At 51.9% G+C, this 22,386-nt stretch overlaps 2 protein-coding genes across 5 annotated transcripts; both read left to right on the top strand.

Annotated features, from left to right (window-relative positions):
- The first annotated feature begins 26 nt into the window (after nt 1-26).
- Nucleotides 27-9,552, top strand: POP7 (POP7 homolog, ribonuclease P/MRP subunit). Of its 4 annotated transcripts, none has more exons than XM_043455094.1 (2): nt 27-166; nt 8,871-9,552. In XM_043455094.1, exon 2 carries the CDS (start codon nt 8,881-8,883, stop codon nt 9,301-9,303), a length of 423 nt encoding a protein of 140 aa, XP_043311029.1. In that variant the 5' UTR covers nt 27-166; nt 8,871-8,880; the 3' UTR covers nt 9,304-9,552. The 4 variants fall into 4 exon arrangements, with proteins under 4 accessions (XP_043311029.1, XP_043311030.1, XP_043311031.1 ...); XM_043455095.1 differs by lacking the exon at nt 27-166 and adding an exon at nt 231-248; XM_043455096.1 differs by lacking the exon at nt 27-166 and adding an exon at nt 8,357-8,617.
- Nucleotides 9,553-17,807: 8,255 nt separating this feature from the next.
- Nucleotides 17,808-20,168, top strand: EPO (erythropoietin). The gene is made up of 5 exons (XM_043456402.1): nt 17,808-17,909; nt 18,455-18,594; nt 18,822-18,908; nt 19,123-19,302; nt 19,455-20,168. Exons 1-5 carry the CDS (start codon nt 17,897-17,899, stop codon nt 19,611-19,613), a joined length of 579 nt encoding a protein of 192 aa, XP_043312337.1. The 5' UTR covers nt 17,808-17,896; the 3' UTR covers nt 19,614-20,168.
- Nucleotides 20,169-22,386: the final 2,218 nt, after the last annotated feature.

Raw genomic sequence — 22,386 nt, 5'->3', positions numbered from 1 at the left:
GGGTGGGGGGGGTGAGGGTGTCCCGGGGGTGCTCCCCGGCAGCCCCCGGCACGTGACGCGCGACCATCGCGACGAAGGCCGTCTCTGGCCGCATCGCCAATCTCCGGACGGTCGGCTTCCTCCGGGAAGCCCGCCTGGGTTGAAGGAGACCACATACAACCCGGAGGTGTGTTCGTCAGATATCCCGGGGTGTATGAAGTAAACGAGGAGCCGAATGATTTAGAAACTGTCCGTGGCAGCGCTGGTTGGTGAGATTTGGAGTTTCTATCTGACTCCTCCACTGAGTGGCCCCTAGACCTCGGGGGCAAAGGATTTAACGCTTTAACGCTATCGGGCCCCAGTTTCTATTATATAGTAAGGTATTGATGCTTTTCTCCGCCCCATCCCCGGCCCCCATTCCACTCCCTTTCCAGAGTGCTGAAAGAATTAAAATAGGTGCGTGTGAGAGGCTTTGGCAAGAGAGAAACTACTATGCAAACACAAGAAGTAGATTGACATCGTCTTTGTTTAAAAAGGAGGTTTTCAAGAATGACTTTTCCGATTCCTAAACTTTATGAGGATGAAAAAGTTTTGCGTGTGTTTTCACCGTTTTCTTTGGAAGTTACTCCAGAATGTAGACTCTCACTTCCCAGCTTTCTAAAACAGCCGTTACCAAAAACAATGTAATCCTCAGGACCAGGAAAGGTAAATTCAAACTTGGAACTTGAGCCCTCTGTGTGGTGCCAAAACGGATCGCGGACCTCGGGAGCTACCAGGAAGGCCCTTTGTTCTTGCGCGGAGCACACCCCAGGCTTCTGTGCACTTGCAGTTTTCATGTCTGCTTTTTTCAGTTCCCTTGACTTTCTTGCAATCAGGATTCCTGTCTCATTGTAGTCAGTGAAGCTGCTTGCTCAGAGGCTGCAAAATCCAACTGTTTAAAGCGAGGGCTTGTTGGGACTTCACTGGTGGTCCAGTGGGTCCCTGCTCCCAATGCAGGGGGCCTTGGTTCACTCCCTGGCCTGGGAAATAGATCCCACGTGCCACAACTAAAGATTCAGCAGGCTGCAACCAAAATCCGCTGCAGCCAAATAATAAATAAATATATTTTTTGATAAAAGCTGAGGGCTTGTATCCATTCCAGACTATGGCCATGGGCACTTTACTAATCTCTGAGTCTCTAGATTGTATGGTAAAGTGCTGGAACACAGTACTTGGCATAGGGCAAGCACTTCACAAATGTTAGCTAGTAGGGCCTTCTGAGTCCAGGAGATTCAGATTGTTAATACTGTATGAAAATGTATCAGCAGAATCCAATCTCAAGTCAAGTTCTCATAGAAAAAGATTCTCAGTTATGGCAGCTGTTTTTTTCTTACTCCACAACTTTTGTTGTTGCTGTTTTGTTTCTTCACTTTTCCAGATTGTGTCTTCCCCTCTGAGTAAGGTCTTCAGTTCAGTTCAGCCGCTCAGTCGTGTCCGACTCTTTGTGACCCCATGAATCGCAGCATGCCAGGCCTCCCTGTTAAGGTCTTAGCATGTTTTAATTATTAGTTAGCAAACATGAGATTGTCAGTTACAGTAGAGAAATGTTACAGGGGAAAAGGGGGATCCCTGTGAAGTAGAGGCAGTCAGGGACAGTGGTGGCTTGTGTGGAGCAGGAAGGGCAGGACTTGGGTAGATTTGAGAAAAGTGGGCATCGGCTTTAGAATAGTGACAGTCCAGGCTGATGGGAGAAGATTGCCAACCTGGATTGCCCGTTGGATGAGAAGCGAAGAGGAACTTAAAAGTTTAGGGCTTTGACTGCTAGCATGATTTTATTTTTTTAATCTTTTGGCCTCACCCCACAGCATGTGGGATCTTAGTTCCCTGCCCAGGGACCGAACCTGGGCTCCCCCTGCATTGGCAGTGCAGAGTCTTAACCACTAGGAAAGTCCCCATGAAAATGCTTTTGATTGAGGAGGAGTACTTTCCTAGGGAGAGCACGCCAGACTCCAGGGTGGAAAATTGGGAGTGAGTGATCAGTCACCCTGGGTTCCCTGTGTACCAGCTTGTGATCCTGGCCAAGTAATTACGCCCCAGCTATAGAGTGGGAATGCTTCTGCTGCCGGTGACACTGTGGAAGTTGAATTGTATATGCAGCCTCTGCGAAATGACATAATTCAGAGCTGTGAATTTTCTATACAAAATTAAAGAAAAATTTCTGAATGAGGAAATCACTTGGACCTAAGATTTTTGTTTATTCAGGTGAAGTGAAGTGAAGTCGCTCAGTCGTGTCCGACTTTGCAACCCCATGCACTGTAGTCCACCAGCTCCTCCGTCCATGGGACTCTCTCACAGGCAAGAATACTGTGCTGTGAAATATCTCGGTTTAAGAGAGGTCTCAAGTAAGACTGAACAGCCAACCTCTCTGCCTTTTTTTCTAATGGCAGATTCCCCCGCGGTGTTTGCCTTCCATGAAATGCAAAAAGTAAGGACCATCTTAGTGTCAGATCAGTGTATTACAATACCTGGCTTCACCCACCTAAGTTGAGAGCCTTTATGTTTATCTGTCAGAGTTTATATGTCTGTGTCTGTCAGAGTTTATATGTCAGAGTTTGGAAAACATTCTAGATATCGTGAAAAGACAGGCAGCCTGTGTAATGGAATGATAGTTCATTAACACTGCTTATTTATTGTTAATTATCAGACAAAATGGGCCTTACAATTAATTTGTTGTATTCAGAATTACTTGCTGCCATGAGCGAAGTTCTTTGGTTGATCAAGTGTAAATGCTTGTCAAGTCACCAATGCAAAATCACCACATTGCTAAATCCAGTGTGGCCTGTCATCAGTGTTTGACACAGTCGGTCACTACCTCCTCCAGGAAATGCTTTCTTCACCTGGTTTCCATATCACCTTTGGTTTTCCTCCTACTTCACCAGCTTCTCTTTCTGAGTCTTCTGCTCATTCCTTTGTTTTCTCCATCTCCTAGAGCTCAAACCTTCCAGGAACTGCACAGGATCTGTGCCCCACTACTAGATATTCCTGCCTCGCCTTAGACATTGCTTCCTTTGGAAAACCTTGCATCCCCCAAGGTTATATTGGCTTTGCCTCCTTGGGGGTCCACGGAACCCTCTACATGCTCCCCGCTGAGCAGTGGTTACACTGCCTCGCTCATCTTGTTCGCTTTTCACAGTAAACCATGAACTGCTTGGTCCAGTATTGTTCAAGGATGTTTCTAGTCTTCCAGCAGCCTAACGAGTCTCCTTGATCCAACTTTATTGCTGAGTAGTATTCCATCATATGGATGTACCACACTTTAACCAGTCACCCATTTAAAAATGCATGGATTGTTCCCAATCTGGGGCTATTACAAATAAAACTGCTGTGGACATTCATGTACGAGTTTGTGAATTTCCGTGAGTGCTGGGTCATGTGGTGAGTGTGAGTTTAGTGTTAGAAGAAATTGCCAAACTATTTTCCAGAGTGACCAGACCATTGAAGATTTCCACAGTGTATGAGAGATCCAATTTCTTTGCATTCTCATAAACACTTACTATTGTCAAAAAAATTTTTTTTAAATTATTTTTATTTGGGGTTGCACTGGGTCCTCTTTGCTGAGTACGGGCTTTCTTTAGTTGCAGAGAGTGGGGGCTTCTCTCTAGTTGTGATGCTTTGGCTTCTCGCTGTGGGGGCTTCTCTTTGCAGATCACAGGCTCTGGGACGTGCTGGCTTCAGTAGTTGCAGCACACGGGCTGCATAGAGCCAATGGGCCTCAGTAGTTGTGGTGCATGGGCTTAGTTGTCCTGTGGCACATGGGATCTTCCCAGACCAGAGACTGAACCCGTGTCCCCTGCATTGGTAGGAAGATTCTTAACCACTAGACCACAGTCAGTTCAGTCGCTCAGTCATGTCCGACTCTGTGACCCCATGGACTGCAGCACGCCAGGCTTCCCTGTCCATCACCAACTCCCGGAGCTTGCTCAAACTCATGTCCGAGTCAGTGATGCCATCCAACCATCTCGTCCTCTGTCATCCCCTTCTCCTGCCTTCAATCTTGCCCAGCATCAGGGTCTTTCCCAGTGAGTCAGTTCTTTGCATCAGGTGGCCAAAATATTGGAACTTCAGCCTCAGCATCAGTCCTTCCAATGAATATTCAGGACTGATTTCCTTTAGGATGGACTGGTTTGATATCCTGGCAGTCCAACGGATTCTCAAGACTCTTCTCCAACACCACAGTTCAGAAGCATCAATTCTTCAGCACTCAGCTTTCTTTATGGTCCAATTCTCAACATCCATACATGACTACTGGAAAAACCATAGCTTCGACTAGACAGACCTTTGTTGGCAAAGTAATGTCTCTGCTTTTTAATATGCTGTCTAGGTTGGTCATAGCTTTTCTTCCAAGGAGCAAGCATCTTTCAATTTCATGGCTGCGGTCACCATCTGCAGTGATTTTGAAGCCCAATAAAATAAAGTCTGTCACTGTTTCCATTGTTTCCCCATCTGTTTGCCATGAAGTGATGGGACGGGATGCCATGATCTTCGTTTTTTGAATGCTGAGTTTTAAGCCAGCTTTTTCACTCTCCTCTTTCACTTTCATCAAGAGGCTCTTTAGTTCTTCTTCACTTTCTGCCATAAGGGTGGTGTCATTTGCATATCTGAGGTTATTGATGTCACAAGGGAAGTCCAAAATTTTTTATTTTAGACATTTTAATAGGGGGGTAAGGGCTTCCCTGGTGGCTCAGCGGTAAAGAATCTGCCTGCCAATGCAGGAGACTTGGGTTTGATCCCAGGGGCGGGAAGATTCCCTGGAGAAGAAAATGGCAACCCGCTCCAGTATCCTTGCCTGGGAAATCCCATAGACAGAGGAGCCTGGCGGGCTACAGTCCGTAGGGTCACAAAAGAGTCCAACAGGACTTAGGACTAAACAACAGAAGAAACAATAGGTGGGGAGTGGCATCTCATCATGATTTTAATTGCATTTCCGTCGTGGCTAATGATGCTGAACATCTTCTGTGCTTTGTCATCCTCATACCCTATTTGCTAAAAAAAACCCCTTTGTTCAAGCCCATTTTCTAATTGTTTTCAAATGCTTGAGTTTAGAGAGTTTTCTAATCTGGAGACAAGTCCATTGTTGGATATACAATTTGCAGGTATTTTCTTCCCAGACTATGGCTGGGTGGCCTTTCACAGAGGAAAAGATTTTTAATTTTGATGAAGTACAGTTAATTCTTTTCTTTAATGGATTGTGCCCTTGGAGTTGTATCTAAGAACTCTTTACCTGACTATATGTCATGAAGACTTTTTTTCTCCTATATTTCTTCTAACAGTTTTATAATTTTACATTTTATGTTTAGATCTACCATCCATTTTATGTTAATTTCTTTGCATTGGGCTGAGAATTCAATTTCAATTCTTTGCCTATTTATTCAATTGTTTTAGCACTACTTGTTGACAAGACTCATCTTTCCCCATTCTGCTGCTTTTGCACCTTTGTCAAAAATCAGCTGGCTGTACTTGTGTGAACCTATTTCTGGGTTCTCTACTCCATTTTATTGACTTTTGTGCCTGTCCCTTGGCAGGTACCACACTGTCTTGATACTGTGTTTAGACAATAAGTCTTAAAATCAGGTAGTGTGATTCCAACTTTTCATTTTTCAAAGTTGCTTTAACTTCCCTTGCCTTTCCATATAAATTTTACAATAAACTTGTCTACATCTATAAAACTTTTGGCTGGGGTTTCATAGGAATTGCATGAAACTTTGGGAGCACTGACATAATATTTTGGTCTTCCAATATCTATCTCTTCATTAATTTAGATCTTCTTTGATTTCTTTGATTAGCATTTTGTATTTTTTAGCATACACATTTTGTACATGTTTTTGTTAGACTTATATGTAAATATTTTCCCTCCCCCTCCCTTCCTCCACCCTCTTCCCCCCTCTCTGGAATGATTGTGAATGATTTTAAATTTTGGCTTCTGATTGCTTATTGCCAGTATGTGCTTAGTCGCTTAGTGTCCGACTCTGCCACCCCATGGACTGTACCCCGCCAGGCTCCTCTGTCCTTGGGGATTCTCCAGGCAAGAATATTGGAGTGGGTTGTCATGCCCTCCTCCAGGGACTCTTCCCCACCCAGGGATTGAACCCAGGCCTCCTGCATTGCAGGCAGGTTATTTACTGTCTGAGCCAGCAGGGATGCCTCCATTTTATCTGTGTTGTGGAATTCATCTATGTAGAGTTGTTAGTAGTATTCTCTAAGAATATTATAACGTGAGGGGGTTTTAATGCTGTTCCCTCTTTCATTTCTGGGAATCATAATTTGAGTCTTCTTTCTCTTGTTCTTTCTTGTCAGTCTTGCTAGAGACTTACTAATTTATTGATCTTTGCAAAGAACCAGCTTGTAGTTTGAGTTTACTTCTGTGTTCAGTTTCATTGATATTTGCTCTTTTTATTTCCTCCCATCTTCTCCCTTTGGCTTTATTTTTTCTAGTTCCTTAAGGTGAAAACTTAAATTATGCATCTGTTGTTTTAGAAATAGTGTTCAGTGATTCCAGAAAACTCCTTGGTTCCCTGAAGAACTCCTGTTTGCCCATCAAAATTCAGTTCAGGGACTTCCCTGATGGTCTAGTGGCTAAGACTCCACACTCCCAATGCACAGAGCCTGGGTTCCATCCCCAGGCAGGTAACTAGATCCCATATACTGCAACTGAAGAACCATGTGCCCCAACTAAGACCCAGCGCAACCAAATTATATATATATATATAATAAATATATATATATATATAAAATTCAGTTAAGATGTCACTACTGAGACAGAAGAGTTGCAGCCAGCCTTTCCTCTTCACCCCCAAATAAATGCCACCTAACATAAGAATCTGAAGCTTAAAAAAAGCAGCTCAGGCTTTAAATGGTGCTGGGAAGTTAAGTTTGCAAGAGCCTAGCCTCTTTCCAACCTTTAGTCATATGGGGTCAAAAGCCACCCTAGGCAATAAGAGAGCGGTCTGGGGGGACATAAAAATGCCAATTCACACGTGTAGGCTTACAGTTTATAAGGTTATATTGGGTTTTGAAACTCAGTAGCAAGATGGGAATTGTCATCCCTATTTGAGTGATGAGGAAACTTCAGAGGAGAGTAGTTGAGGTCTCCAATGCAGGTCTAACTCATTTTCGAATGTAATTCTCCAAAAGCTAAACCAATCTGGGCAGAGAGCCCCTTCCCAGTGGTCTTGGGGAGCCACCAATCCCCCAAAGTGCTGCGCCCCGCTTCCCGCCAGGGGGCGCACGTCCCAGCTTCCGAGTGGTCGCAGTGACCGCAGAGCTGGAGGGCAGTTGAGGGGTCTGAGTGGGTCAGGGGGGGCCACAAGCAAGCTGTGAAGGCTTGGGAGGGGGAGGCTTACGGCTCAGGAGAAGGGGCCAACAGAGGATAAGATGATTGGATGGCATCACCGACTCAATGGACATAAATTTGAGCAAGCTCCCAGAGATAGTGAAGGACACGGAAGCCTAGCGAGCTGCAGTTCATAGTGATTCAACCACAACGGCTCATAGCCCTCGGTCCCCAAGGGATTGGCCTTTGAGTCAGCCCTGCCAGAGGAATGGGAGGACGGCTCCCCGTGAACTGCAGAGGGGTCTCAGAGCGCTGTCCTCCCACAAGTACCGGGCCTAGGCACTCGTTTACCCGCTCTCGGTCTTTAGGCGACGCAAACCTTGGGCGGGAAGTCGGTCTGCCAACTCTGCCACGCCTCCTGACCCGAGGGACCGCAACAGACGCAGACACCTTCCCGATCACTTTCTATGGAACTCGGCGCCCTCCCTATCATCTTTGGAAGGCCCTGACTCCCAAATTCTCAAAGCCCCTACAATAGCCTCCTCTCCTCCATTCTCCCTTTGGGGACACCCTCCCACCCACCCACCCCTCGCGAACCGGGGACTTGGACTGGCCGCAAAAAGCCCTACCCTGAAACTCCAATACTTTGGCCACCTCATGCGAAGAGTTGACTCATTGGAAAAGACCCTGATGCTGGGAGGGATCGGGGACAGGAGGAGAAGGGGACGACAGAGGATGAGATGGCTGGATGGCATCACCGACTCTATGGGCATGAGTTTGAGCGAACTCCGGGAGTTGGTGATGGACAGGGAGGCCTGGCGTGCTGCGATTCATGGGGTCGCAAAGAGTCGGACACGACTGAACGACTGAACGGAACTGAACTGAACTGAACTGAACTGCCCTACCCAAGTCCTCCCCGGGCTCGGACTTGGTACACGCCTCCCGCCTCCGCGCCCCGCCTGGGAGGCGTACACGTGGTAGATCCCGTCAGCCTCGGAAGCCTCGCGTTATTCAAACACATCGCGCGGTTTTGCGAGCTCTGAGGAAAGGGGCGGGGAGAACGGAGGCCGGGAAGGCGATTCGTGGATGCCGCGGGCCTAGCCGTGGCTGGGGATGGGCGCGCGTGCGCACTCGGCACCCTTTTCCGACGCCTCGCGCCGGCAGGGCTTCAGCGTTCCGGTGTCCGGGCGGCGCGTCTCGCTTCTCTTCCCTGCTGGGGCTCCGGTGGTCGCGGGCAGCGCCACCTACTCCGGCCAGTCGGCGCAACGCTCGAGTGGCCTGGCAAGGGAGCGGGCCGTGTGCTCGTGGAGAACACGGGGACCGGAGAGAGTAGGCGCTGGAGAGCTGGGGAAAGGGGGCGGTGGAGGGACCCGAGGTGGGGAGCGATGTGATGCCTGTCCGGGAACTGAGGGTGGGGGAGCTGCGGGAGCTGGAGGTGAGTGGGAGGGGACTGAGAGTGGAAGGGAAGAGGGGCGTCGAGCGCGCCCCCTCCCGTGTGCACCCTTCGGGCTGGAAACCGGGTGGGGAAGGAAGCGTGGGTCACTCCTCACCCTTGGCTGATCTCGTCCCTTTCCCGTGCCAGGGCGCACAGCATGGCCGAAAACCGAGAGCCCCGCGGGACCGTCGAGGCTGAGCTGGACCCGGTGGAGTACACCCTGCGGAAGCGGCTTCCCCACCGCCTGCCCCGGAGGCCCAATGACATCTATGTCAACATGAAGACTGACTTTAAGGCGCAGCTGGCCCGCTGCCAGAAGCTGTTGGACGGAGGGGCGCGGGGTCAGAACGCATGCAGTGAGATCTACATCCACGGCTTGGGCCTGGCCATCAACCGGGCCATCAACATTGCCTTACAACTGCAGGCGGGCAGCTTCGGGTCCTTGCAAGTGGCTGCCAATACCTCCACCGTGGAACTTGTCGATGAGCTGGAACCAGAGACGGATTCACGAGAGCCGCTGACCCGGATCCGCAACAACTCTGCCATCCATATCCGCGTCTTCAGGGTCACGCCCAAGTAACTGAGATGAGGCTGGCCCACCTTATCCACCCACCCCCATACACCTGGGGCTCAGATGTGGCTCTTCTTGTCCTGAGTACTGTCATGGATCTTCAGCCAGAGCCATGTAGGAAAAAGCCCATCCCCTGGCAGCCCGGAGGACTCTGAATTGAGAGGGCAAATACCGTCTTTTGTTGGGCCCAAGCAGTGGGTCTTCTTGGATCTTTGTGGTCTGTAGCCATTGTCCTGTACAATAAAAAGTTTCAAGTTATGTTGGTGCCTGGCCACCCATCCCGCTGCACTGCCTCTGCCCTGTAAATTCTGGAGAGGAGAATAGGAAGAAACTTGACGAAGATTTAGATACAGGAGGGGAACCCTGGTGTTTCCTGCTTTCATAGAAAGAGCATAAATTGTCCTACAGACATTGCAACATAAGACAAACGTTAGTGCAGTGCAGAAGCCTGACAATCCCAGTGTTTGTTTTAAAATATTTCATCCTCGCATAAGAAGGCAGGGAGAATAAAGTATATACTCCTGCCTGCTGGCGAGCATCTGGGGTCTAGTTGTGTGTGAGGAAAGTATCAGCTTCTCTGTTGGTAGTTCCTGGGCACAGGAAGGATGAGGGCTTATGGAGAGAGAAAGACAACGATGGGGCCTCCTTTGTATTAGGTTGTGGGAGGGATTGACACTGCTTCATTTGATTCATGGTCCTGGGGGATCCAAAGTGTTCTAGACAGCTGTGGTCCAGAGCCCTTCACACCCTGTGGCTGGGCTGTTCTGAGTGGGAAAGAAAAGCTTTCCCTCTGACTTACTGGGTACACAGGTCATAAGCACTTATTTGCTTGGATATTTGTAGGAGGATCTGATTTTTCCTATTTATAAAACAAGTCATCTAAAGCAATGTTTATCAGAGTGGTTGATAACCCATATGAGGGTCTTGATTTACTAGGTCAAAACCTTTTTAAAAATCAAGTAAAAAATAACTTCCATGGTAATATTTTGTTGGCAGTTTTATAGATATGTATATAGACACATGCTAGTTATGACATTGATTTTACTGTTGGGGGAGGTCACAAGAGCTTGAAAGACTTTGATCTAAATTTGAATTTGGTTCTAGTTTGCTTGAACGCAGTTTGGTTTGGGGTTCTGAAAATCAGCCTTCTCGTTTAGCAAAACCTCTCCCTCTGGCTTGAGGGTTCCTGCGGAGGAGGGACTCATGCTGTGGAAGTGACTGCCAGTGGAATAGGAAAGTGAACTCTTCACAGAAGGACTGGTGCTTCATTCTAATGACTCAACACAGGCCAAGTGCCTGCTGTGAGCCACAAGGCCTGGGCCGGGCCCTGGGGATACAAAGGTGGGTATAAAACGGCCACTACCTTCAAGGAGTTGACCATTTAGTTGGGAAGGTGGAATAACAGTTTTTGTGCAGTGAATAAGATGTGTGATGTAAGAGATAAGAATAGCCACAATAGAGAAGCACAGAAAAGGGAATGGCTAACTTCCTGGTGACGTCTGAGATGGTTTCACCTTTGACCTGGGTTTTGAAGTATGAAGAGGAGTTTGCCAGGCAGAAGAGACGGGAGAGGTGGCATTAGGCAGAGGCATCAGCGTGCACAAAGGGGACTCACGAACAGGCACGGTGTGTTGTAGGACTAGAGGTCACTCGGCAGCTACAAAGTAGGAAGCACTGGGGAGATTTGAGGGGGACAGACTGGAGATGATTCTTATCAGATCCCCCCAACTCCCTCCCATCCGAATTTCCCTATCAGCCTTGACTGCAAGGCTCCCTTGCCTAGGAGGCCCCAGTAACAGAGTGGGGAGCCAGCAGGGAGCTGGAGGGAACTGTGTGTGTCTTTGCACGTATGTGCTCTGGTCTCTCTGCTCCTGGCCCAGGCCCAGCAGAGGTGGTAGCAGCAGCCCTTTTGCCTTTGGTTTGTTTTGGCTGCGACATCTTCCAGCTTATTTGTTTGTTGTTTCTGCTCCATGTTCTCTCACTGCTTGCCAGTGGGGCTTCCCTCAGCGGCAGAAACAGCCCCTAGACGTTGCCACCGAAGGAAGAGAGGGTGTGGGGGCAGGTAGGGGGTGTGGGGAAGGCACCTGCATCTGTCAGAGTCCACGCCTGGCGGATGGGGCAAGGAGCTCTGCACTCCTGTAGGGAGGCCACCAGCCACCTCTGCTCCCCTCCCTCTCCCGGTTCTCTGCAGTGTCTTCCATCACAGCTTGGGAAGTGGGAAGGTGATGGGGGCAGAAAGGGTGTCCAGATGCAGTTCCCCTCCCTTCTTTTTGCTCAACAGCTACAGAGCCCACAGTGAGCGCAAAATGACCTCCTACTTCAAAAACAGATCCCCCGAGGTCAGATTTGAAATGCTTGTCTTCCCTCCTCATCTCTAGTATTATTGAGAATCCACTGCTTGTGCGGAATCCGTGTTAGGTGCCAGGTCTGCCCAGAGAGGTACAAACCCCTGGGTCTCTAAAAACTAATAGGAAAAAGGACAGATAGATTTAGAAAGACAAATAATTTACATAGTGCTTGGAGCTGTCCTGGCATTAGCAAGGGCTCCAAAAATAGGGGAACTGTTGGTAGCGTGAGCTATTTTGCTAAGGAATGGTTTGGTCCTCTTCATGGAGATGGGGAGAGGGGAGGGAAGGTGGTTTGTGTGTGTTTGATCTACAAGGCTGGGTTCTTAGTCCTGCTGGCTTTTACTTTTGTGGCACTGGCAACGGGAAAGAAGACGGGCCCTCAGGACACGTGAACTGGTCTGGGTGGGTGGATGATCCTTCTAGGAGCTTCCTTGCACTCTGTCCAGGGGAGTTCCTGGTGCTTGGTCAGGAGCTGGGAGAACAAACCCTGGAGCCTGTGGGGAAGATGGACAAGAGGTGTGTATAAATGTACTTCTGAAGGGAAGAGATGACCCACTGCAGATTTGGGGATGAGGCAAAGGTTATCCCACCAAGAGAGAAGTCTATGAAAATAACCACTTAAGACTTCATCTTCCTAAATGACATTTATGGGTGCTTTTGAATTGATGTTTTATTTTTGTTTGGACAGGAAAGCTACTGTGGCCAATTTAGCACCTCTGTCTTCTGGTAAAGGATGGGAAGGACGTGGGTAAAGGATGTCCTTCTGGTAAAGGACATGTGAAGGAGCTTGTGAATGTTCAGCCGTACCTGTGAGCAGGAGATCCTAGGATGCGGCTGATACTTCACAGAAACCTCAGTTGGGGAGGTGCATCTGGAGGTGGAGGTCTTGGTGCTTTGCGTGCCCTCTTAAAAGGGCTCAAGTACTGGGGGAGAGTCGAGACTAGTAACCAAGGAAGGTGGCCTGGTAATGCTTCGGGGCCTGTCCAGGGTGGGCCCGAAGGCCTCATTCAGTCCAAGGTCCTTGAGACCCATGTTAAGGGGACGAGAAATCCCTGGGCGGCTCCAGGCTTTGAATAAACTGAGTGTGAGCATTGCCTTGATATCTACGTCTTCACCTACCCCCAGCTCCAATCAGTTGTGTTTCGGCAGCAGCTTTCTCCAAAGAGCAGTGGAGGTGTCCACCCAGAGAGACTCCCATCCTCCATCCAAACCTCCCTGTCCCCGTGACCTTTGCCAGTGAGTGGCTTAGTGAGGCAGCTACAACACCAGGGATAAGGTGTCACAAACCCATGCCCACCTCCCCAGAAGGAGCGGCAGTAGACACTGGAGGAAGGCTGAAGAGTATGCTGGGGATCTGGTCTCCAGGCCTGCAAAGCGAGGATAAATAGCAGGGATAGTAAAGCCAAGGGTGCAGTGATAATAGGTAGCATGTATTGATTACCTCGTGCCGGGCGTTACATAATCACACAACAGTCCTGGCAAGCGGTTACTATCGTTTTTTCTGCCATCCCCAGGCTCGGACATAAGGTCACCTGTCCAGGCTGGGTGCTGGTAAATGGCAGAGCTCACCCGGTCACCAAATCTGGGCTCCCTTGTTTACCAGACAAGCCTCGTTAGGCTTCTGAAGTGGCAGAGCTGCTCGCTGAGAACAGAACCCAGATATATGGTCCTAGGGGCTACCTTGTGGCCAAGGAAGCAGAGATTGCCTCCGTTTCTCCAAGCTGATCTTCACACAGGACTTCCCAGCAGGAATCCCTTCTCCGAGTCCTCACTCCCTTCCCAGTTCCCCAAGCGCCAGGAAGCCCTCCCCCATCACACCCTCCGAGGTCTGAGCCACCCCATTTCCCAGCACAGAAGGTCTGGGCCCCTGGCGGAGCTCCCAAGCCTGGCTGAGAAACTACTGATTGGAAAGGAGGAGGGCAGAGAGGTCCGGAGGCCCCCCCCTTCTCCGCCCCGACACGACTCCAGGCAGCTGGGACTTCGTGCTTCCTGGGGGTCTGCACTAGCTCAGGGGGGCTGTAAATTTGCTTCTTGGAGATTCAATCTGAACCGGCTGCTGGGACAACTCCAGCTTGTCTCCACCCCCGCCATCCTCTGGTCACGATTGTCCCTTCTCAGGCCTCGCCTCAGGGGCTCCATGCTCAGGAAGTAGATGAAGGCCTCTCAAGCCCCGGTGAACCCAGAGCTAGGTTGTCCAGGCACGGCTCCAGCAAACATGCAGAAGATGAGGGGCTCACTTCCTCCCTCGAGGCCTCCCATTCTCTGGTTGAGTGATCTGGAGTGGACAGACCACACAATGCCAGCCACACTTGAGCGAGGACCGCAGACGGGCAACATGCCAGGTGCCTGCTGGCACCAAGGCGAACAAGACCTGCCTATATTTCGTCCTTTGCTCTCTCCTCCGATTAACAGAGCACCTGTGCTGCATGACTCCAGAGAACACCACTCTCATCAGGGTCCAAATGAATGGCGGCCCCTGGAGTTGTGCAGTGCTCAACCTTGACAGCTGTACATGGTGGCCCCAAGAGGGGAGGCTTGAGGCATAAAGTAGAAGTGTTAGTCGCTCAGTCGTGTCCGACTCTTTGCATCCCCATGGACTGTAGCCCACCAGGCTCCTCTCTCCGTGGAATTCTCCAGGCAAGAATATGGGAATGGGTTGCCATTCTCTTCTCCAGATGATCTTCCTGACCGAGGGATCAAACCCAGGTCTCCCTCACTGCAGGCAGATTCTTTACCATCTGAATCACCAGGGAAGCTCCAAGACATAAAGGATGTACATAAAGAATGGCAGCCCAGAGCAGGGAGACAGCTTCCTGCTGGGGAATCCGGGAAGGCTTTGTAGAGGAGGTAACGCTTGAAGAAAGGGATCGATAGTGTGGGAGGGCGAGGGTGATCCAGGTGGAGGGCACAGTGAGTGAAGGGCAGGAGGCAACAAATCATGTAACTGAGCTCCTGTGATGCGGGCAGGGGAGTGAGCGAAGTGGGAGAACAGGCTGGAAAGGTGGGTGGGTGGCAGAGCGCAGAGGGTCTTAGTTCCAAGGAACCAGGAGCCACTGCAGGCTCATGCTCAGGGGAATACCCCGAATAAGGCTGTTTGTTCAGCGGGAAAGTTACTCTGGTGGCTGTCAGGATGACGCCAGCCTGTCTCCAACCCTGCCATCCAGTTGGGGATAACTGGAGGGGACAGTGTGGCGACCTTCTGCACTGGCCCTGCACTGGACCAGCACCATGCCCTAGAGATACAGAGGCAGATGGAGGGGGCGCTGGCAGGGGGCACTGGGCATCGGAGGGAGAGTCCCACGTAGCTTCCTCCTCCTCAGGGTCCCCTGCTGTCCAGGCTGGACAGATGGACCCTGCTGGGTGGTATCCATCAGCACCTGGGTTGAAGTTGGCCCCCAAATCAGCCTCTGCCCTCTCGGTAGGATTCCTACGGCTTCGGGATTGGATGGAGGTTCCATCTCTTCCCTCGTCTCCTCTGCCTTCTCTCCTGGGCCGCAATCGCAGCTCTCTTTCCAAAAGCCCCAGCGGATGAGCCAGCGTCACCCTTGTCCAGCAGGCCCCAGCACCTAGGGGCTATTGCTCAGGGCCCATCTACCTTTCTCGAAGGCAGAGGCCTGGGGAACCTCTGCCAAGTTGCCATGAGGGGAGAGGCAGGTCCCACAGCCAGAACGGCTCCTCCTCTCCTCCCTCTCCTCCGGCTGTGTCTACTCCCCGCCATCCGCCCCGGCCCCCTCTCCATGGTCAGGTCAGGGCAGTGACGCAGGAGTCTGGGGACCCGGGGAGCAGAGGCTGAGGCGTGCGGGAAGTCAGGACAGAACGCATGTGCGGACGTGTGTGGACGTGAGTGTCCATGTGTTTCTCCCACAGCTGGGATCTTGTCCCAGGGCTGGGCTCCGAGGACCATGTGGGGCTGGGAGGCCGCCTGGGTGCTGAGGGGGAAACCAGGATGAGGGGGCACAGTGAGGGGTGCAGACTGACACTCGGCACACCAGGTTTGAGGGGAGGTCCCGAGAGCAGGCCGTGGGCGAGCAGAGGGCAGGCGAGCAGGTCGGGGCCTCATTATTACCCTCAAGCCTCTGCCTCCCTGCCCCTCCCATTCATCTGTCTGAACCCTCTTTGATCGCCCCTTATCTCCCTCACTTTGTCACCTTCTCAGTAGGCATTCTGCCTGCTTCATCTAAAATTGCCACCTCCTCCAACATTCCTGGGCCTTCAAAGCTTTTTGCCATTGGAGAGCCTCTGTCTTTTATTCATTTTTGTGTTTGTCATCCATCTCTCCACTAGAATGTCAGCTCCGCCAGGGCAGGCAGTCTTGTCAGTTTCATTCACTGCTCTAGTCCCAGGTCCCTGGTCAACAGTAAGTATTCTTTTTTTTTTTTTGGCTGCCCTGGGTCTTCATTGCTGCCCTGGCTTTTTCTAGTTGCAGCGAGCCAGGACCACTCTTTGTTGTGGTGTGTGGGCTTCCCACGGCAGTGGCTTCTCTTGCTGTGGCGCACAGGCTCCAGGTTGTGAGAGCTTCAGTAGTAGTTGCAGCGCAGGGGCTCAGCAGTTGCGGTACATGGGCTTGGTGGCTCCATGGCATGTGGAATCTTCCCGGACCAGGGCTCGAACCTGTGTCCCCAGCACCGGCAGGTGGGTTTCTATCTCCTGGGCCACTAGGGAAGTCCGAGTAGGTACTCTTATATGTATATTTCTTGAATGAATGAATATTTCCCACTCGTTCCAAAGTCCCAATTCTTCAGAGTGGCCCTCAAGGCCCTTCACAACCTGACCTCTCCCTAAGCAGCACCCTAGCCTCCACCCCAAAACACTTGACCCACCAACACAGGGCTGGATTGGCCTCCCCCATCCACCTTACATCTTTTCCCAATGAAATCCTGCCTGCCCTTCAAGGCTGAGCTTGTTTGCACCTCCTGCAGCAAATCCTCCTTGATTCCCCAGCTAGAGGTGAGCTCCCGCTCTTCCAAACTCTCATAGCTCAGCTCTGCACACCCCGGTCCTCAAACATGGCTCCACATGCCCATCCTATATCTACTGTAAGTTACAAACTCCAGGAGGCAGAAGTTAGGTCTTAACACATGTTTCTGTCCTGAAAAGTTTGTAGTCAGTTGTCTTTCACAAAGAAGGCACTGAATGCATAAATAAAATATATCTAATATTATGGGACTGGGGAGGGAGTGAAGGAACATACAAATAACCACCAGTATTTGTCAGGGTTCCCATTTGTGAAAGCAACATGAGCTGGGACAGTGCTTTCAGGAGGCCCATTTGACAGGTTAGAGCACTGAGGTCCAGGCACTCAGGCCACTTTCCAAGGTTTGAGAGGCCAGCTATCCTTGGACTCCTGCTCCCTGGAGTTCGCCCCCTGCCCCAGGGCTTCCTAGAAACCACAGAGGCTTAGCCGCAGACCCCAGGTGCCATCCCTCTGGGGGTTCGTTCTATTCAAGATTCTTAAGAATTTTGCCAGGCACACTGACCTGAAAGTTCAATTTCTGGGTTTTCAGGGTCCTCAAAAGTGAAGAGTGGGAGGAGAAGACCCCACCAAATGTCTTGTTCTGTGCACTACCCATACTAAATTCCTCAGCTCGAACAACACCGGTTTCTAGAAGAACTGGGACCGTGAGAAGGAGGCCACTGACTTGCCCAGCCAGCACCTTCCTGGCTGCCTTGCAAGAACCCAGACAGGCCCATCTCTGGGGGGGAGAGGGGTACGTCTGGGTCCCCAGGCGCTCCCAGCAGAATGGCATTACTCTCCCAGGGCAGCCTTGTGCCCGTCCCGCGGCGCGCACCCAGCCTCACGTTCCGGAACCCGGAACCCGGGGGTCGGACGGCAGGCAGCCCCGCGCCCCACACCCGCGCCTGCATCTGCTCCGCCCCGGCGAGCCCCCGACCCAGGCGTCCTGCCCCGGCTGTGACCCCTCCGGTCCCCACCTCCCGCGACCCCTCACGCACACAGCCTCCCCCCAACCCCCCACCCGCACGCACACAGCTGATAACAGCCCCGACCCCCGGCCGCCGCCGCAGTCCCCGGGCCAACAGTCCCCGGGCCAACCCCGCCGGTCGCCTCGCCGCGCCGTCCTCCGGACCCTGGCCCCGGGCTCTGCGCGCTCTGCCCCGACCCCGCTCGGCGCCCGGGGACCGCGGCCCCCTCGTTCGGCCGGCGGGGCTGCCCCGTCGAGCTTCCCGGGATGCTGGGCCGCGGCGCAGGCACCCGCCGAGCCCCAGGTCGCTGAGGGGCCAGGCGAGGCACGGAGATGGGGGCGCGCGGTGAGTACTCCCGGCCGGGGCAGCGCTGTTTGAGGAGGAATTTACTGCTGGGGCTCTGGGCCCCGAGGTGGCCTGGTTCAAGGACTTGAGACTTGCCAAGGACCCCGGAAGGGCAAGGGGGTTGGGGCAGCCTTCACCTGCCGGTCGGTCGGGCTGGAGGAGTCCCCCGAGGAGAGTCGGAACCTGAGCCGGAGACGGGGCGGAGGGCTGGGGGTTCAGGGAGAAGAGGCGCGGCTCTGTGGGTGCCGAGGAAGACTCAGACAGCTGGGTCTGAGAGCCACAACCCGGATCTGCGAGAAGGGACGCCGCTGTCACACCGGGATTGAAGTTTGGCCGGGAGAAGTGGATGCCGGTAGCTGAGGGGGGTGGGGTGTGCACGCGGCCGCGGGATTGAATGAACGCGGAGGCAGAGCCGGAGCGCTCCCAAGGTCCGGGTGGGGAGGACTCACTGGGGGCCGCGCAGCGGGATGGGTGAACCTGCCGGTCCAAACTAGCCCTTCTCCTGCGAGAACCCACCTTACCCGCAGCCTGGCTCTCTTTCCTAGACTGTTCTCCGCTGCTGCTGCTGTCCTTTCTGCTGTTTCCTCTGGGCCTCCCAGTCCTGGGCGCCCCCCCACGCCTGATCTGTGACAGCCGAGTCCTGGAGAGGTACATCCTGGAGGCCAGGGAGGCCGAAAATGCCACGGTGAGGTCCCCTCACCAGGACCTTCCACAGAACTCACAGCTGGGGCTCTAGGGTGTACCCCCCAAGATTCAGGAACCTGGCACTTGGTTCAGGGGTGGAAGCAAGGAGCCAAAGTCCCCAGTAAAAATCCTAGGAGTGGTAGTCCTCAGTGCCTAAGTGGAAGCTAGGTGAGGGGCTAAGCTGGACAGAGGCCCTGGGAGCCTTGACTCCAGGCTTGTGCATTTCAGATGGGCTGTGTGGAAGGCTGCAGCTTCAATGAGAATATCACTGTCCCAGACACCAAGGTTAACTTCTATGCCTGGAAGAGGATGGAGGTGAGTTCATGGGTTCCTTCCTTTGGGGAAGTCTCATTTTGGGAACCTCTTAGGATGGACAGGAGAATGCTAGAGAGAGAAGAAATGGAGCAGCAAAGATGAGGGTGAATGTTCATTCATTCTACAAAACTTCTGTTTGCATGGGGCTGCTGAGAGGGAGGAGGGTGAGGCTGGCTTGGGCCAGCTGACTCCAAGTCTCTTTTGCTCCCTTTAGGTCCAGCAACAGGCCCTGGAAGTCTGGCAGGGCCTGGCCCAGCTCTCAGAAGCTATCCTGCGGGGCCAGGTCCTATTGGCCAACGCATCCCAGCCATGTGAGGCCCTGCGGCTGCATGTGGACAAAGCTGTCAGCGGCCTCCGCAGTCTCACCTCTCTGCTTCGGGCACTGGGAGCCCAGGTGTGTCTGGCCCCTTCCTTGCCCCCAGGGTTTCTGTTTCTGTAAAATGAGAGAAGGGTCCTGCCAAGGAAACCCCCCAGCTATTCTACCCCGAAACCCATCTCCTGCCGGGGCCCCTGGCGCTGTGCTAACCTTCAGTCCTCTCTTTGCAGAAAGAAGCCATCCCCCTTCCGGATGCAACCCCTTCCGCAGCCCCACTCCGAACATTCACTGTTGATGCTTTGTCCAAGCTTTTCCGAATATACTCCAATTTCCTGCGGGGAAAGCTGACGTTGTACACAGGGGAGGCCTGCAGGAGAGGGGACAGGTGACCCGGTGCTATCACCCTGGGCACGTCTACCACCTTGCTCACCATCACTGCCTGCGCCATGCCTTCCACACCGCCACTCCCAACCCCTGTCGACGGGCCACCAGCTCCGTGCCAGCCTGTCCCACGGACACTCCAGGGCCAGCGGTGACATCTCAGGGGCTAGAGGAACTGTCCAGAGCTCAACTCAGATCTAAGGATGTCACAGGGCCAGTCTGAGGCCCCAAAGCTGGAGGAATTCAGAGTTCAACCTAAACTTGGGGGCAGCACCATGCTGGGGAGACACTGAAATTCAGCTTGGCATGCTGCTGAGCCGCAATGCTGGGACAAGCTGGAGGATGGATACCTCCTTTTACACGTACCAAGCAGGGACAGGATGGACTGGAGAATTTAGGGAGCAAGACATGAATTCTCCGGGTCTCATGGGGACTCCGTGACAGCAGAGTCCACTGGACAAGGAGGGTGGTGGGAGCCATGAAGATGGAATGGGGGCTGGCCCCTGGTTCTCACTGGGTCCAAGTCTTGTGTATTTTTCAACCTCACTGGCAAGAAGTGAAACCACAAGCTGGCTCTTGGTTTTTCCTATTTTCCCGGGAGCCCCGTACTTCCCTGGGTCTGCCCCCATCCTGGCAGTAGGTGGCAGGTCCGGGAAGCCAGAGGTGGAGGGTGTGGGGCGCTACGTGCTGCCTCGCATGGCCTGTCTGACCTCTTGACCCCACTGGCCTGAGGCCACAAGCTCTGCCCACGCTGGTCAATAAGGTGGCTCCATTCAAGGCTAGTCCTTAGTAGGTAGCTGCCAACTGGCCCAGGATAAGTATTTTTTTTTTTTTGGCTGCACAGCACAGCTTGCGGGCTCTTAGTTCCCTAACCAGGGATTGAACCTGGGCCCTGGCAGTGAGAGCGTGGAGTCCCAGCCACTGGGAATTCCCCAGGGCAAGCCTTTAGTGAGCTTCCGGTGCCAGGAGGAGGGGCCCTTTTTAGGATTGCTGGTAGCTGCCAACACTGTCCGCTGGAACTTTATTCTTTTCTGCCTCTTTTCTGTGGCCCCTTCTTCTAATGCTATCATCCCAGCACCAGGCTTTCCCAGCATACAAGCTCCCTCTAAGTCCAGCAGAACTCTCCTTGCCTGGGGATGGTTACCATTAATGTTCCAACCTGAAACTTGCAGAAAAGGCCAGTAGATGGGGGTACAGCGGGAACCAATTTCCCGGACAACCATCTCATTGGGCAGTCACTGCTCAGAGCTGCTGCACATAGTTCACTTATCCGACCTCACTGCATTCCTCACACAGCCCTGGGAGAACGTCACTGCAGTCATTCCCATGGTGCAGACCAAGAAGTAAAACAACTTGGTGACTTATTCCTGTCACATAAGCCTTCTCAGCTCCTCTGGGATGGGGACACGGAACAAACTCATTCAACCTCCACAGTTGATCTCTACTTCTTTCTTCTTTTTTTTTTTGTCCACATGGCATATGGGACTTTAGTTCCCTGAGCAAAGATAGAACCCATGCCCCCTGCACTGGAAGCAAGGAGTCCTAACCTAACCACCGGACTGCCAGGGAATTTCTACTTCTGATTTTACCCTTTCCCCCGACAGTCAACTTCAAATTCCTTCCCAGAAATAATGTTTCAGCCGCAAATGGTGGAGAAATACCTGTGCAGACCGCAAAAGATGTCACGAAACTGGATGGGGACTGATCCTGACCATTATCATACGTGGGGTAGGGGGATTGGTCTTTCTGCTTATATGGCAAAACAGAGAAGTTAGCCTGCACCCCTGCAAATATGCTCAAGGGAGGGAATGTTTTGCAATCTGCCGCAGGGAAAATATGAGCAGGTTGAGGGGTTGGAGGGTATTTGCCAAATATCTGTGTGTGTGGAGTGGGGTGGGCCGAAGCTGCGGTGGGAGGAGTCAGCCCGAGAATTTTCACTCTGCCCAAAGTGGCTCCTGGGCTACAGTGCCCTCTTCAGGCCCTCTTGGGAAATGCTAGGGTAACCTACAAGCTATAGAACCCTGAGGACTCCAACCACGTTTCGGGGGGAAAAAATTCATATTATGGTTTCCACACATGCCATCTGGTTCTTACTCCACCTCTGTGAATCAGGAAGGATGGAATCTCTCTTTGCTGGCAAAAATAAAGCAAAGAGACTTATCTTGAAGTCCAGGAAATCCAGTTAGTAAGTCACGGCTGGGACCTGAACTTGAGATTTAGGACTCATAACAAGACTCTCCTGGCCCGAGTGCTGCCTAAACATCTCCTGGATCTTTCTTCCCCCTGATCTGCTTCCTCCACTTAGCTTCAGACTTCTTATTGCTTTCAATTAAAAAAAAAAAAAGGACTTCCCTAACGGTTCCTAGTGGTTAAGACTCTGTGCTCCCAATTCAGGGGGCATGGGTTCGATCCCTGGTCAGGGAACTAAGATCTCACATGCTGCATGGCATGGCCAAAAAATAAAATTTAAAAATTAAAAAAAAAACAACTAACAGAACCTGAAGTATATGACCTGAGTCAGGTGTGATGAGTGAGTAGGTTAAGAACATAATTTAAAAACATAATTTGTTTCACATTTATGAAGTTCCTACTGTATGCCAGCCTTTGGACTAAGTACATGGAAAAGCAGAATTGTGGTCTGTGCTACTCACAGCCGAGTGTCCTCCCAGAGTGGACAGTCCCCTTGGGGCAAAAAGACCCGCTTTCTTATGCACTATTATAATGATGATGATTTGACGATTAACAACACATTAATCTCTGGCACCTACAAGATCCCCTGTG

The sequence above is a fragment of the Cervus canadensis genome, chromosome 32 (genome assembly GCF_019320065.1).
Source record: "Cervus canadensis isolate Bull #8, Minnesota chromosome 32, ASM1932006v1, whole genome shotgun sequence".
Classification (NCBI taxonomy): Eukaryota; Metazoa; Chordata; class Mammalia; order Artiodactyla; family Cervidae; genus Cervus; species Cervus canadensis.
This window is presented reverse-complemented; position numbering and strand designations above follow the sequence as displayed.